The 13173-nt window shown below is 37.8% G+C and overlaps 1 protein-coding gene across 2 annotated transcripts in view; it reads right to left on the bottom strand.

The window, feature by feature from the left end:
• The window catches only part of NAV3 (neuron navigator 3), a 273197-nt gene that overhangs the window by 143076 nt on the left and 116948 nt on the right, over window positions 1-13173 (bottom strand). For both annotated transcript variants that reach the window (XM_009646282.2, XM_009646283.2), the window contains exon 6: window positions 1713-1781. In XM_009646282.2, coding sequence (XP_009644577.1) covers window positions 1713-1781 — 69 coding nt within the window. The remainder of the gene's footprint in view (window positions 1-1712; window positions 1782-13173) is intronic.

Genomic DNA, 13173 nt, shown 5'->3' with positions numbered 1-13173 from the left:
TTCCCTACATTATGAAAGAACAGCAGCAGAAGGGAGAAAAAAAATCACGTTACAAAGAATTACAAAACGTTAGATTTCTTCCAAACTTCTTTCTGTTGAATATACTGGTATAACAGAAATGTTCATATCATTTTATTTTCATTAGCGAACATATGTAAACAGCTCCACGTTCTCTTCCTTTACCAATTTAAGCCTCAGAGAGCTAATCCATTAGTTATTTTTATGGCTCGTTCTGGCCGCCAGCCTGCCCTACTAGTCTCTGTGCCGAGCCCAGAGCAGACTGTCTCTGCTCTGCAGCTGTACGCATGCTAACCTTTACCGTGACCCATGAATTCGAGTGATCTTCTGTTCCCTGAAGAATGCACTAAAACAAACTTAAAAATCCATTTGCTCCTTCTCATTACCCTAATTTGACAGGCAGTAAGAGCCCTGAGATCACTTGTCAAAGGTAATGAAAAAAGCAATGAGAAGGCGTGTGCAACACTGGAAACTCATCTGTTCTGTTAAAATATAAAATACTTCTGCATATATTCTGCATGCCAGAATTCGAGAACTTGCCACAGTAAGCACGTTATACATGAGGTCATTTGCTCTACACACTTTCCACTTTACCTCATTTGCTGTCTTTTTTAATTGAATTCAGGTTTTAAATTGCTCTTGCAGAATCATGTTAAGCAGCTAAGGAAATGCAAAGAGGAGAATAACAAATAAGGGACAAGTCACATACCTCTGAACAGGCTTCGGAAACACTGCCACAGATTTAAAGTATTAGACAATAAGACTGTTAACCCCGACATGTTGAATGTGGACAAGACAGGAGCATCAGCAATAAGGAAAACCGAAGACCTATAAATGCAAGTGCAAAGCAACCGGACCGTGGTATAGCTCATTCCAAGCTATCACCAGCAACTCAAATTGTGTTAGTGTGCTATACTGCAAAATGCAATCTTTATTGTAGATTATGCAATTTAGAGTTCATTGTTCTCAGCAATGAACTGTACAGCAAAGGTATAATTAATGAACACATTAATTATCCCCCACAAAAACCCCCAAGATTAAGCTTTAGACCTCAGTTTCTTTCTTCTGCAGCCTGGCTTGTAGATTTTAGTGCTCATGGAAGTGATAAAGTAAAAGTACTGATGAAATCTGAAACAGGTCAGCTCCTACACACAGCTCTGTTAAATTCACTGCCAAAACAAAGCATCTCATTAGCGGGGTCTGTGTGCAGGCTACTCGTGATGGAGCAGAAGTCTTGGAAGTGGCTCTTTTTTTCCTGCTCCATTTTGCTTCTGCGTGAACTTGGCTCTGTGAACTCAACTTCTCAGGTGGGTTTGCGATACATGCAAAACAGCTAGTGAGAATTAGGATGGACTCCCAAACTTCTTTTCACTCATGACTAAAGTAAGGATTTGAGCCAGAGAGTAGAGAGCACTAAAATCACCACCTAATCCTTCACATCCAGTATTTTACATGCAGGATACAAAGATGCAGGATACATAACGACCAGAAATATTACTAATATACAGTACAAATCAGCTCCTTCCAGTCCACACAAGGCTTTCCCATGGCAAAGCTCATCATTGCAAAGCTGGCACGCATAACATAAAAACACATTGTTTGATGTCTGCTTATGTCCAAAGGATAAAATATTAATGGGCATATACTTGCTTGACTACCACTAACAAGCAATAAATTAGAGATATTTAACTGACCTAGAAGTCTTTTTTTGACTGGTTGCAATTCCACTGTGATTAGACTGAGTTGCATATCTGGCTGTGAGACTGTATGAGAAGAAACAGAGAAATTGAATTAAAGAATTTCTTTGAACATGTATAGAAAGAACACACTTACCAGCAAACTATGAGTTAATGAATGCAAATTGAACATGGACAGAAAACACAAATTAACTGGCAAAAATATGAAATAATGCAAACATGCAGATTTTTTATGAGATGCAATGCACAGATTATGAAATAATGGATATTGTTATAACTTGTCTCATTTGCTAGAAATTATCTTAGGAATAGACAATGCGGACAAATTTCCAGTGACTGAATTACTGAAGTCTAGCTCAATTCACATAAAGCACACCTCAAAACTTTGTGCCTTTTTTTTTTTTTAATCTATAATAACTACTAAGCACTAGTTTCTCCAGCAACCTGACTGGGTTCACAGTCTGGCTGTTAGGAATGAATTTGCTAAACCAGATCCAACAAGGACTCAGAAAAATTCCTGCTAAAGAAAGGTGACCCTCCTGACAGTAGAGCTGCATGGAAGAAGCGCCCCATCATAATTTTCATTGCTGTTAGAGCAGCACAGGTCATGTATGCAATGCATTACCCAGGCAATGAATCAGAGGCTTCATTAGGAAAGCCCTGACATGTGCTTAAACTCAGTGTTAAATTCCATAGGAGCATGCACCTTTGGCTATTAAGGCATCCAAGTAGTACTTCTGCAACAGGAGATAGGCCGTGCTACAGGGCTAAAACCCGTATGTTCCTTTTGACACCCAAAAATGTGTCAATACTAAGGAGCAAATGTATGTCTCTATTCTTTCAGATGCTTGCATATAGGATATGTCAAATGTACAGTCAAGGTAAGGCCTCCTGCCAGGTAATTTCAGTTACTATAAACAGGTGCATCCTTTGGGATCCACACAGCCTAGGGATAGAGACAGGTGCCTAAGCCAGGTGCAATCACAACATGAAATTCCTTGCATTATTGAGGAAGTGACAGAGAACTGAGTAAGTAGAAACTCTGATAGTCCCAGATTGCTTTTGTCTCTTACAGTTCCACATCTTCCACCAATTCTTCTGAGTAGCAGCAGAAACCACAGCGCTCTAGTCCTGGCTTTATAGGCTGACAGCACTTACAAGAAACACCTGGTGGTACTGAGTCTACCAGAAAAGTGTTAAGCAATTTCTGCTGGTCTACTGAAGCAGATAGCCTGCATATAGAGCAGATGGGAGAAGCCCTCAAAGGAGAAAGGTCTTCCCATACTGGTACAGCAGCTGTGAAGAGGGGGCAAGGGGAAGGCACAAGCCAAGGGACAACGTGAGACTTGAATGGGATGCGTGATTATTGTTACTTCACCAAATCAAGCCCCAGCAAAGTGTTCAGCATTGCCTCCATGCCTGCCAATTACAAATGGCACATGAGCACATGATGAATATAAAAAGAGATTACTTCTGTCTTAAGAGGGCAAAAAGGAATTGCTCAATTCAGTTCTCTGACGTATATCTTCACAGTAATGCTGACAAAGTGCTTTTTTATATGACCATAACTTCTGTGGGAATTATAATAAATTCATAATAATAGTATCATCATAATTCCAGTTTATATATTTTAATCTATCTAGTCATTAGTATATTGAATTATATTTTACTTACAGCTATCATTCTTAATAATGTCTGGACTTGTGATGCAAATGTGGGTTGTTTTGCTGGAGTTGCTAAATTTGTGGCTAGCATAACAGCCCACCTTTTGATGAGATCTTCCACTCGTGGTTTTTTCAACACATTTAAAATGAAGGAATCTAGAAATGGTTAGCTGGTTATCTACTTTGACTAAACTAAGAAGTTTGTGAGAAAAATGGTATGTCAAATAAAACCGTAGTGCATTTATGTTGTAAAAGGTAAAATGACACACAGTACAATTAACATGGACAGTGAGCTGGAAGAACAGAGTGAATAGGATGCATTGCCACAGTGTATCGTAGCTTTTCTACTTCAAACAACACAATTCCAAAGTAACTGGGAAGATCAAATAGCTTAATCTCAGTGATGTTGCCGAGTTGTTGATAAGCTAGCCCATAGACAGATGGCACCTTTTCTTCTCTTTTTTTTTTAATAGCAATAAATGCATGACACACCTATCTGGAACTGCTTGTTAGAATGCTTTCCTTCTATGCCTGTTACTTGGGACTCCATCCACTAACAAATTCATGAAACATCAGCCTGTAGACTACTTTCAAAATTTCCAGACAGGCTTGAAAAGCATTGATGGATGTGTCAACGTCAGTAAAGCGTCATTTCCACTGTGACTGAGTAAATTTATTTTCCAAAGTAATGTGACAAATGAAAGGGAAAAAGAGAACTTTAACAGCTCATAAAACAGGTGCATCAAGTTCCTAACGAGTTTGGGTTTCCCTTCTCCATTAGCACTGGATGTGCTAGACCCATTAAGGCTTTGCACGGATGCCTGTTTCCCAACTGCTGGCCCCACCGTTACAGATGTGAACTACAACACAGTTGCAGGCTAGACTTTAATCTAGCCACTCTTCTCAATGTAGAAATTAATATTTACCTGCTACCCTCTATCCTACCAGATAATTGTCTGTGCATATCATCTAGCAGTCAGGAAAACAAACTTGGTTTGCTTAAAACAGTTTTTATGCTTACAGTTCCACACAAAGGTATAAGAAATATGTGCCTGCAATACAGCAGCAAATGCATATTAACAAACCTGACAGTACAAGTTTAATGCCAGAGCATTTAGGACAAGGAAAGATTTATTTGTCAGAGGGCTGGAAAGGGGGGATTTTGAAAGCCTCTGATTCTCAGCTGTCTGCTCCCAAGACCCTTTCCACTGCCATAGTACTCCCACCAGCAGTCTTCCCCAATATGCTCATGGCTTTGACTCCTCAGAGGAGCCACAGCAGTCGCCTGCAAAGCCCAGCCACAGTGCATTGGCAGGATGGGGACATACAAACTACAGAGGAGACCATCCCTGCCTTCAGAGCCTGCAGGAAACCCCGCTGCTCTGGGACCTACAGCCTCATGTTGCAGTGCTGGGGGCAGTCACAACACTGGACCTGGGCCAGGACCAGGCATTATGCTTAGCTCTCCTCTTCCACCTAATGCACATGGGAAGAGAAGGCAGATGCTCCTGGTTAAGCAAATCCTGTTCAAAACAGGTAAAATAGCATACATGCATCTGATCCTAAATCCTTAGAAATCATCTGGAATCTGCAAACTGGCTTCCAGGTGGAAATCAAGTCCCAATATTTTCTCTCACAAACCAGGGAAACACTAGTCAACACAGCAAATTTGAAATGGTGACCGTGGGTAATTTCTGTTGCTGATCCCTTGGCTAAATGCTGTGAGAAAATGCAAAAAACATCCCGAGACGGCCCAGAAAGGGCGGTTCAGCACAGAGGTACCTGGGGTAGTACTGAGAAGGAAGGCACAGAGATGTTAGAGACTGCACTGACCCTGAGGTGCTGATGGGGAACACCACAGCTGTACTACAGCCATGTTGGTTGCAGGAACCAGGACTCTGCGCTGCACCATGTGGCCATACAGCACACTCCGTTGCGTTGGGGAGCTATGCAACAGATTCCACCAAGATGGGGAAATGATGGAGGGCATGTAGTTGCAGGCAGGTAAAAAGGGTTTAAGAAATAGTCCTAAAAGTGTAGGGGAACCTAGGAAGTCAACATAAGCTACAAAACTAGAAGTTCTTAAATACCCTCCCACTGAAAGTGAAATATTCAAATGAAATGGGCAAATAAGAACAAAGAAGATGAAGAAGGAAGACAAGTGACTGCTCAACACCGGACTAAACTGCCGGAAAGTCTGTCTTGCTGCCATACAAATAGCATGGTATATCAAGAAAGAAGCAGCTCCTTGAAAGTCTGAATATCCCGTAAAGCTGAAGGATGGAGCTCCTATAAACCTGGTATGAATCAAGCTGAAAATATTTTAACCTCCTTCTTCAAAAAGTAACCCATGCAGTGTCACCCTGAATATTGCCTACTTTTTATTAACAGTCTTTAGAAAGTTCAAAAGGATCATGTTGCATTAGACTGTCACTTTCCTATGAAGTTAAGAGTAGCATGGTGGTTCTAAAATGCCAGCTATGTGATCTATTAAAATTAGACAAAAGGCAAAGGGTTTGTAGCATGTAATCAAAGTCTTTCTACCTTACTGGCATATTTAAATTTTAACAGCTGTTGATCTTATAAAGTGCATTTATATCACTTGGGTGACTGCACTCCAGAACTGTTCAAGACTTTCCTATTAGAACAATTCCCTGATAAAAAAACAGTTCAAAAAGAATGCATTTTCAACATAAAAATTTCCTCAGAAGGTCTTGACTGTGCTGTATGGACTTTTTTTTTCTTTCTTTGTATTTTTTTTTTTTTTTATAAACTCTTTGGCTGTATAATTCTCATCAGCCTGCCTGGCAAAAAGCAAGAGAGATAACATTCTTAGGTTCACCTGACTCCAAATCCCAAGTGTGCCTGGAGAGATGCCACAGGAAACAAAATTTTCCAGGCTCCTCACCATACCAAATAGTCTGGGCAGGTAGAAGATCCCTAATTCCTCAAATGGACAGCCAAGGAACACTGAGGAGGAAACCAAAACCTGAATTTTCCCATGAACAATATTTTTCAGACATTTCTTTTGCCTTTTTAGTCCAGTCCTGGTGAATAAATATATGCTTATATCTACATATACGTAACCATATATTTAGATACATATCTTTTAACAAATGTGATTTATTTATGTATAAATGTTGTATATGTATGTGCATTTTACAGATATAGATATATCTATATTTTATATTTTATAGATGTATATTATATACATATATTTTAAACACATATTTATTTTTTCATTCACAAGACGAAACGTCTACGGCTTAGGCAGGTCTAGCTCATACCATGTCATCTGTTCTATATTAGGTGGACATTTCTCCTTTTCACTCTTTGAACTTCTGGCATCTTACACAAGAAGTCTGTCTCCAACTGATTCGGGCTTGGAGGTACAAGTAAAATTGTGTTTTCAATGTTTTCCTGTTGTTCACAGCTCATAAACCCACTTTTGCATCAACATTTCTGTTCTTGCAGAACACAGTGACTTGTAATAAGAACAAATCATCCACCACAGAGACCAAACCTTTCCCACTCTGGTCCCAGTATTTGTAGTATATGCACTTTGTGGAATTTAATGAAATAATATATGAATCACAACATTAAAGAAACAAAGAGGTTACCAACAAAATAATAAATGTGCTACTTAGCTACTGTGCTTAACCTGACATGTAGCTCACCTAAAATAATGTAGTCTTTAAAAAACCCCACTAATTTCTCTGAACAAATCAGCCAAGTGGATAACAGCATGCTGCCAGAACTAGGACTAGGCCCTTAGGGACCAGTCATACCCTTTTAAGACCTTATCTCCATACCATTTATGATCTTGCACTAGAAAAAAATTATATGAGATGATCTGCACAGAAATGTGCACCACTATTCTGTTTTGCAGTTGATAGAATAAGACTGTAACAAAGTTTTCTTCTAGAGGGAATGAAAAAGGTGACTCCAGAAAGCCTGAGGCTGTCACTTCTTCAAATCTACACTCATCATCTCTTGAACCTTTTCATAGATTTCCAGAAAATCCACATTCATCAACACATCCTAGAGTATGGTTGGGATTGCTATAAACCTGCATCAGTCAAACAATTATCACATAGTTAAGCCTGTTTTTACTGAAGGAATTAAAGTACGTTTGTGAGCATTTTGTTTGGTCTCCCTGTTGACTCTAACATAGTAAAGAGCTATGGAAGATAAAGAAATTACAAAAGATTCTACCAACATTTCAGCTATGTTCCCATAAGCATTTTCAAAAAAGCAGACCAAAACACCAATACATATATAAGTGATTTTTCTAAGCTGCTAATTTATCTTTTGTAGGTGTGGTGAATTTTAAAAATAACAAAAGCTCATTTTTTAACTTCTGTTTTAATCCATTTTCCGTGGGCGCTAATTGTCATAAACAGCACCCCCTGTGCTTCTTTGGAAGTGTATGGGTTTGTAATTTTTTTTTCGGTAAATGAAGAAAGTCATCTCCATAGCAGCTGCAAAATGTAATGTTTTTTCATTAACTGATGCCTGCAAAACAACAATGTGTAGAATATCGCATTTGTTGCACAGTCTGTGAAAATACTAAGAGATAAAAGCTGATAAGAAGGACTGACAGTAGCAAAGAAAGTAGCAGCACAAATATAAAACTGTGACTGAAGTGAATGCAAGAATGCAAGGAAAAGACTGAGTCACACATTGCTATCAAGGAATCTATTAAAAAATAAATAAGGATAAGGAAAGAAAATTTTGTTTCAGAATAGGTAAGAAAATTAGTCATAGAACAAAAGAAAGAATGAAGACTGCAATAATCCAATATGGCTCCCATTTTACTTTACATTTATTCAAATTTTATTTGCCATATACACAAAATTATAGGCAACCTCATGTTTGCAAGACGTCAGAATAGGTGGCAGGCCTGGGAAAGGAAAAATTGCATGGACACAATTGTGTCAGATCTCATTTTCAGAGAATGAGAAGAATTAATGAATCTCTATGGAGAATAAGGGTAGAGCAATAAAGAATGTCTGAAGAGAAAATAATTACATTATAAAGCCTCTATTCCTTCAAAAGAAAATATATGAAAAGTTGGATTCAAATGCTACAAGGATGAATGGAACACTTCCCATTAAGTTCTACATGATCTTGATTAGCAACGGTGAAAATTATGGCCAGAGTGCATCAAAACTGAAACATAGAAAGTAATGAGTGGCAAGGGAGACAAGTGCCAGACAATGAGTATATCTGAACGTACAGAATGAGAATCATCACTAAACTGAACTAAACCACTCTTTTCGAAACTGTAAGAACAGACAACGAGAAAGGACAACAGTCGCATTTTGAAACACAAACAGGAGGCAGAAAAATAAATATAATTCATGAGGAGGTGGCAGTGGTAATTCATAAACAGGAGAAATCAGTGTAACTACGTGTCACAGGTTCCTAAAGAAAAAGTTCAGACCAACATCAGGTACTTTGCAGAGAGGAGGAACAGTAGAACATACTAAATAACACACAAGGGCAGGTCCCAGCCAGTAAAGGACAAGTTTTTCGGGATCCAGCCCGCAGAATTATGTAAGAAGGTAAAAGACACAGTTTCTAAGAGGTTGGTAGTGAATCAGTTAAATAGGAGGTGAAAAGTTAAAAAAAAAACCACTTAAAAGCTATTGAGAGCCTGTAAAATGCTTTACAATTTACATTTTTATATTTTCTATCCAATAGGTGTTATAGGTACAGAAAAGACCATTTGTTTTAGAAACTGAAAGTCTGCTTTGAAACCCCTTTTTCCTTCCTTATGTTAAGCTTAAGAAATATTATTAGATATCTTCTTAGAGAGGATGGGCTACAGGCAAGAAGTATCTAGCAAATACATTCTTGCTTTTGCATTGTTGTGCCTTTTCTGTGTGAAGGGTTATTAGAAAAGTTAGTCATTTCCCCTCGGCAAGAAGTAACCCTTTTGCGGATGGTAATTTCTAAGTATCTGAAATGAACTTCAAACAGTGCCGATGCTTTTTTGCATGCTGTTTCAAAATATAGCCATTAAGGTGAATTTTAAGGGGAAAAAAATTGCTAATGAAACTGTGACAGTAATACTAATATGTAGGAGGCTATGAAGGTGTATTTTTTACAATGTTCTGTCAATATATCACAGTTATACTCCGGAAAACTCCTGAAACTGCAGTAATTCCAAGCATGTAATGACAGTTATATCAAATGTGTAAATTAATTTCATAGCTATGCGAGGTAAACAAATGGCACGTGCAAGAAGAGCCACTTTTCCTGATGACCTATATGGTGCTTATCACAGGAACATATCTCTTCTCTAATTCATGCTACTCATCATTATTAGATATCATTTATTTGCTTAGGTACACAGTTAACTGATTTAATTGGTATGCAGAGATCCTATACTCTAGTTACATAGACTTCAGGAAAATGAAGATGAAAGAACTTCTTTCCTGAAGTTCCTTTTGTTGGGAACCATGAGGACTGTAATGTTTGTGTCTTTGAAGAGTAGAACAAAATGGGGCCAAAGCTGATTTTCATGACAGCAAGATAGCTCAGTTAAGGTAAAATTAAATCCCTAAGGTCCTTTTGAAAGTCAGCCACTGCAGATCCTGGTGCGGTCACATTAAGCAATTCATTCTGCATTATTTCCCAGACACATAAAAATACATCATGTTAGACTAATAGCAGTTTGTCTGCTTAGACCCTTACTGGAAAACAGAGAACAGAAAGAATAAATAAACCTTTTCCTAGTTTTTCTTTGCAGTCATTAGACAATTATTCTGTTGTGGGAAAAGCAGGAGCTACCTACCTATTTCCCTTCAATAAAAGCAAGTGACCAGCAGTGGGAAGAGCTAAGGACAGCGAAGAGACTTGGTTCATCACTTTCCTTTCCATTAACCAAGGAGGACACATGACTGTACACATTCCATTTTTTAGCCTATGTCAGTGCAATGCACTTGGTGTAGACTGTTTAAGGTCATATTTGAAACCTCGAGAACACTGAAACAAAGGCCTTTTTCTAAATTGAGAGTGGTGTAACCAAGATTGGCATACAGATTGCCAGTATTCTGGCATGGATCTGTTTAAATTCATAATCATAACCACTACATTTGCATTACTGTATTTCACACAGCACAAGCTGCGTGTCCAATATGCTTCATTTTTTTCCCTACTACTTCTGAGCAGGAGGCAACATGAAACCCAGTTCCTTGGAGTAGTTATATATGCAACTGCCTGTACAAATCAGCTACCTAACTTTGTTTATACGCCTAGGAAAACCAGGGTGCTCTTTTAATATAACAAATTTAACAAAATCCATCTGGACCTCAAGCTGTGCTCATCATTCCTGTACGTGATAAAATAGTTTGTCCGTCTCGGGGAATTTTGCTGACAGCTTACTGAAACCAGTTACTGCCTAATCCATAAATGAGACAGAACTTCTTTCATCCACATGTGTTTTCTCTTAGTATCTGGGTGGTTGAAAGATCATCACTGCAGAAAGTTTAGATGTATTGCTGTGATAATGGAATCCACTAGCAAAGCGAAGCATAAAAATATAATGTAACCATTGTTGTCATCTATCTGTACTGACAGATATTAAATAAGGCCACCAGCACTGTATTTTTTTAACTAAATCTCATAGCTGCAACAAAGTCATAAGAATGAAGTGCCTACCTCAGACTTTGAAGTATTCAATTCCCAAGGTTAGTCATAAAAGAATATAGGAAATTTTAGGATGAAAAGAAATCAGAAATCACATCTAAAACCTGTCTCTCCCTTAGGTTACCATTTATTATTTACTGCAGATTTTTCCACTAACCTTCTAAATAATTTTAAGAGTTTTCACAGGGGGTATATAGGTATATAGGGGGTAAATATACTATTTATAGTATTGTTATATACTATATTTAATATTACTATTATATATAGTATTTATACTATAGAGGTACAAAATTATAATCTTCCATATTTGCATATTTGCATAAATCTTGCATATTTTTTGCAATGACATTTCACTGATCATAAATCAACATCCTTCATTCTTTTTACGTTTAATTTGAAATGTTGCTGTTGGCGCTAGGATTAGATAGGCCAATGACAGTCTTTCACATGTAGAAACTTGCTCCCCTTCTGTGTACATGATTCTCACAATTCTGAGTTTGGTTATGGACACATTACGTGGGATTAGGAATGTTAAAGTATTGCTATGCTGTCCAAGATTAAATAATTTTGTTAGGAGCCTGCCATAGGAAATTCATTATCCTCCTATGCAAACTTTACAGTAAGGGGAGAGAGGCTCCTCCAGAAATCCATTTAATTACATTCTTGATCTGTATTGTCTCCTGTAGGAGACACTGATTACCTAGTCATCCAAGGACAACATCCTCCTTATTTAGTCTCCTGATTTCCCCATTCCTGCACAAACCTAATCCTGTCAGTCTCATGATATTCTGATTATAACCTTCCCCTGGGGCTTCTATTTATTTACCATATCAAAACAACCCAGCTATGAAAGCCGTAGAGTCCTAATATAATTTTTTTTGCCTGTTTCAGCTTTTGTTGACAAAGGGCCCAAACACTCTCTTTGAGGTTGATACTAAAGCAGGTTGGCTTTGGTGGCATGCCCAACTGGCTCAGACCCAGTAATGGTCACAGACACTGATCATTACTGAGGACATCATAACCTGGAAATCAGGATGAGAGTACCATCATTGTCATCATCAACATCAGGTCTACTCTCTTAAATTAGGAGAGTGAGACACTAGCCCTGTACATACAAGGACAACCAAGATGATTCTATGATTCTATGACAAAACTTCCTTGGTCTTCAGCAGGGCCTGAGTGCTACCACTTCTGCATCCTGACCAACTTCTGTGTCACTTCTCAGAGGTATTTCCCTCTCCCATGTATAGTCTATATTTCTCTCTGAAAAAATGGAGAGCATCACCCTTTCATACTTGCTTAATAAAGCACACACAGAGCTTTTTACCTCCTAGGAAATCAAGTTGAAATTAAGCAATATGCTTACTATACCTTAGCTGGAAGCAACAAAGAAGATAACTTTTCCGATGGAATAATCTAACCTAACGTAACTGCAATTATTAAGACATAGTTTCAAACACTTAAATTACAACATGAAATGTGATTGTTTACTGAACATTTTAAAAAAGTACACAGTCTATAAAAAAGCATCCACCTTTTTTGCATACATGTCTGCCCACATACACACACATACATATCAAACAAACTTAAATATACACAGTGCCTCAAGAAAACGGCTTTTTCTCAGGTGTCTAACACAGTAGAAATATGTGAGTATTTAAGTAACATAAAATACTCATATGCATAAAAAGATAATTTTCACAATACCTTTGAAAATTTACCCAAATTAGGTTTGAAGAGTTTGGCCATTACTGAATAAAGATGAATGTGCCATTCAAGTGTTCACCACTATATTAATTATCTGGCTTCTGCTGTAATAATAAGATAATTTTTCTTGTTCCTCTCAAAAACCTGAAAGAACTATTTCTAGGTAATAAAGGACCACAGACTAAGTTAATGGAAAATAATCTCTGGTTATGTGCATTTGCCAAATAATTTTTCCAACCATGTGTAATTTATTGCCTTAAGGTTTCTACATGCCAACACTTTTCACAGTATAAAATGTTAGAAAACAGAAAGTATTAGGGATTTTTAAAAGCATATTCAGAACTGCAACAGGTTAATAAAGTGAGGCATAGCTGCACAATAAATATGTAATAATAAATTGCCTTAAAGATTAACATCCCTATGAAAGGACA

Source organism: Egretta garzetta, unplaced genomic scaffold (genome assembly GCF_000687185.1).
Source record: "Egretta garzetta isolate BGI_Z169 unplaced genomic scaffold, ASM68718v1 scaffold68, whole genome shotgun sequence".
In the NCBI taxonomy this organism is placed as follows: Eukaryota; Metazoa; Chordata; class Aves; order Pelecaniformes; family Ardeidae; genus Egretta; species Egretta garzetta.
This window is presented reverse-complemented; position numbering and strand designations above follow the sequence as displayed.